This window comes from Condylura cristata, unplaced genomic scaffold (assembly GCF_000260355.1).
Source record: "Condylura cristata isolate star-nosed mole 26May11 unplaced genomic scaffold, ConCri1.0 scaffold00003, whole genome shotgun sequence".
In the NCBI taxonomy this organism is placed as follows: domain Eukaryota; kingdom Metazoa; phylum Chordata; class Mammalia; order Eulipotyphla; family Talpidae; genus Condylura; species Condylura cristata.
The window spans coordinates 1,146,691-1,147,873 of NW_004567104.1; the positions used below are offsets into that span (position 1 = coordinate 1,146,691).

The 1,183-nt window shown below is 61.5% G+C and overlaps 1 protein-coding gene across 1 annotated transcript in view; it reads right to left on the reverse strand.

Moving 5' to 3' along the window:
* The window catches only part of SIAH2 (siah E3 ubiquitin protein ligase 2), a 20,247-nt gene extending 19,067 nt beyond the window's left edge, over positions 1–1,180 (reverse strand). Inside the window, exon 1 of the mRNA XM_004674919.2 lies at positions 672–1,180. Within this exon, the coding sequence (XP_004674976.1) occupies positions 672–1,088 (417 nt within the window). The 5' untranslated portion in view covers positions 1,089–1,180. The remainder of the gene's footprint in view (positions 1–671) is intronic.
* Between the last annotated feature and the right edge of the window lie 3 nt (positions 1,181–1,183).

The window sequence follows — 1,183 nt, forward strand, 5'->3', positions numbered from 1 at the left end:
GAAATGGGTGACTTTAAGGGTTTTCTTGTTGCTGGAGGAAAACAAGCCACAGGCGCCCTTTTTTAGCTGCACTCCTGAGGTCTCCCACGTGTCAATGGTGGGTGGAGGAAGGTTGGGGAAGGGAAAGGGGTGACTTTAAGGGTTTTCTTGTTGCTGGAGGAAAACAAGCCACAGGCGCCCTTTTTTAGCTGCACTCCTGAGGTCTCCCACGTGTCAAGAGTGCGCAGAAGGCAGGCACAGAGTGCAGAAAGAATGCAGTGCCAATCCTGCCAGGCGGAGTGACGGTAAAGGGTGCTCTCTGCTTGCCAATTTCCTGTCTCTTCAATTCCCATAGTTTCCAGATCCAAGTTTACTTGTGCGGCCCAGCCCTACAGAGCACCACCTACAGAGTCCACGTCTTCAGAGGACACAGGCACCGGGAGAGAGAGGCGATGTGTTCTAACAACCAGCCAGTGCCAATTAATCTGGGGTCAGTACTCAGGCACTCGTCCGCTACTCCCAAAGGGAACAAGTGGGTTTGAGGAAGGATGGACAAAGTGTACACATACAATTTTTTCCCCCCCTAAGTAAGAGAGACGCCACCTGCCTCCCAGGGTCTGTAAGTGGGCTGGAAGACACAGGAGTTCTAGGAAGTGGCTAGATGGAGGTGCGCAGATGGCACCGGGGCTTACCTTGCAGGGAAACAGGACTGCCGAGGCCACCTTCTCCATTGCCAGGTTCCTGATGCTGGGCGTCAGGGCCCCCCTGCACGTCGGGCAGCAGCTCAACTTCTGGCGGCATTGGTTACACACCAGGTGCCCAGCCTGGCACTGCAGGATCGGGGGCAGGACATAGTCAAAGCAGACCGGGCACTCGAAGAGCGAGGTCAGCTCGTGGTGCTGCGGGGACACCGGGCCAGCCCCGCCCCCGCCACCGGAGCCCGAGATCACCGCCGCCGCGGCGGGCACCGCGGACGAGCCGGGGCCCGCAGCCGAGATGGTGGCGGCGGCCGGGGGCGCAGCGGGGGACTGAGCGTGCTGGGGCTGTGGCGGCGGCTGCTTGCTGCAGGGTTTGTTAGCGCTGGGGCCGGTGGAGGACGGGCGGCTCATCGCGCTCCGAACCAGTCATGGAACTGTGGGCGCCTGCCTGCCGCGGGGCCACCAGGGTCGAGGCGGTGAGCGCCCCGCAGGCGGCGGGCTCCCGG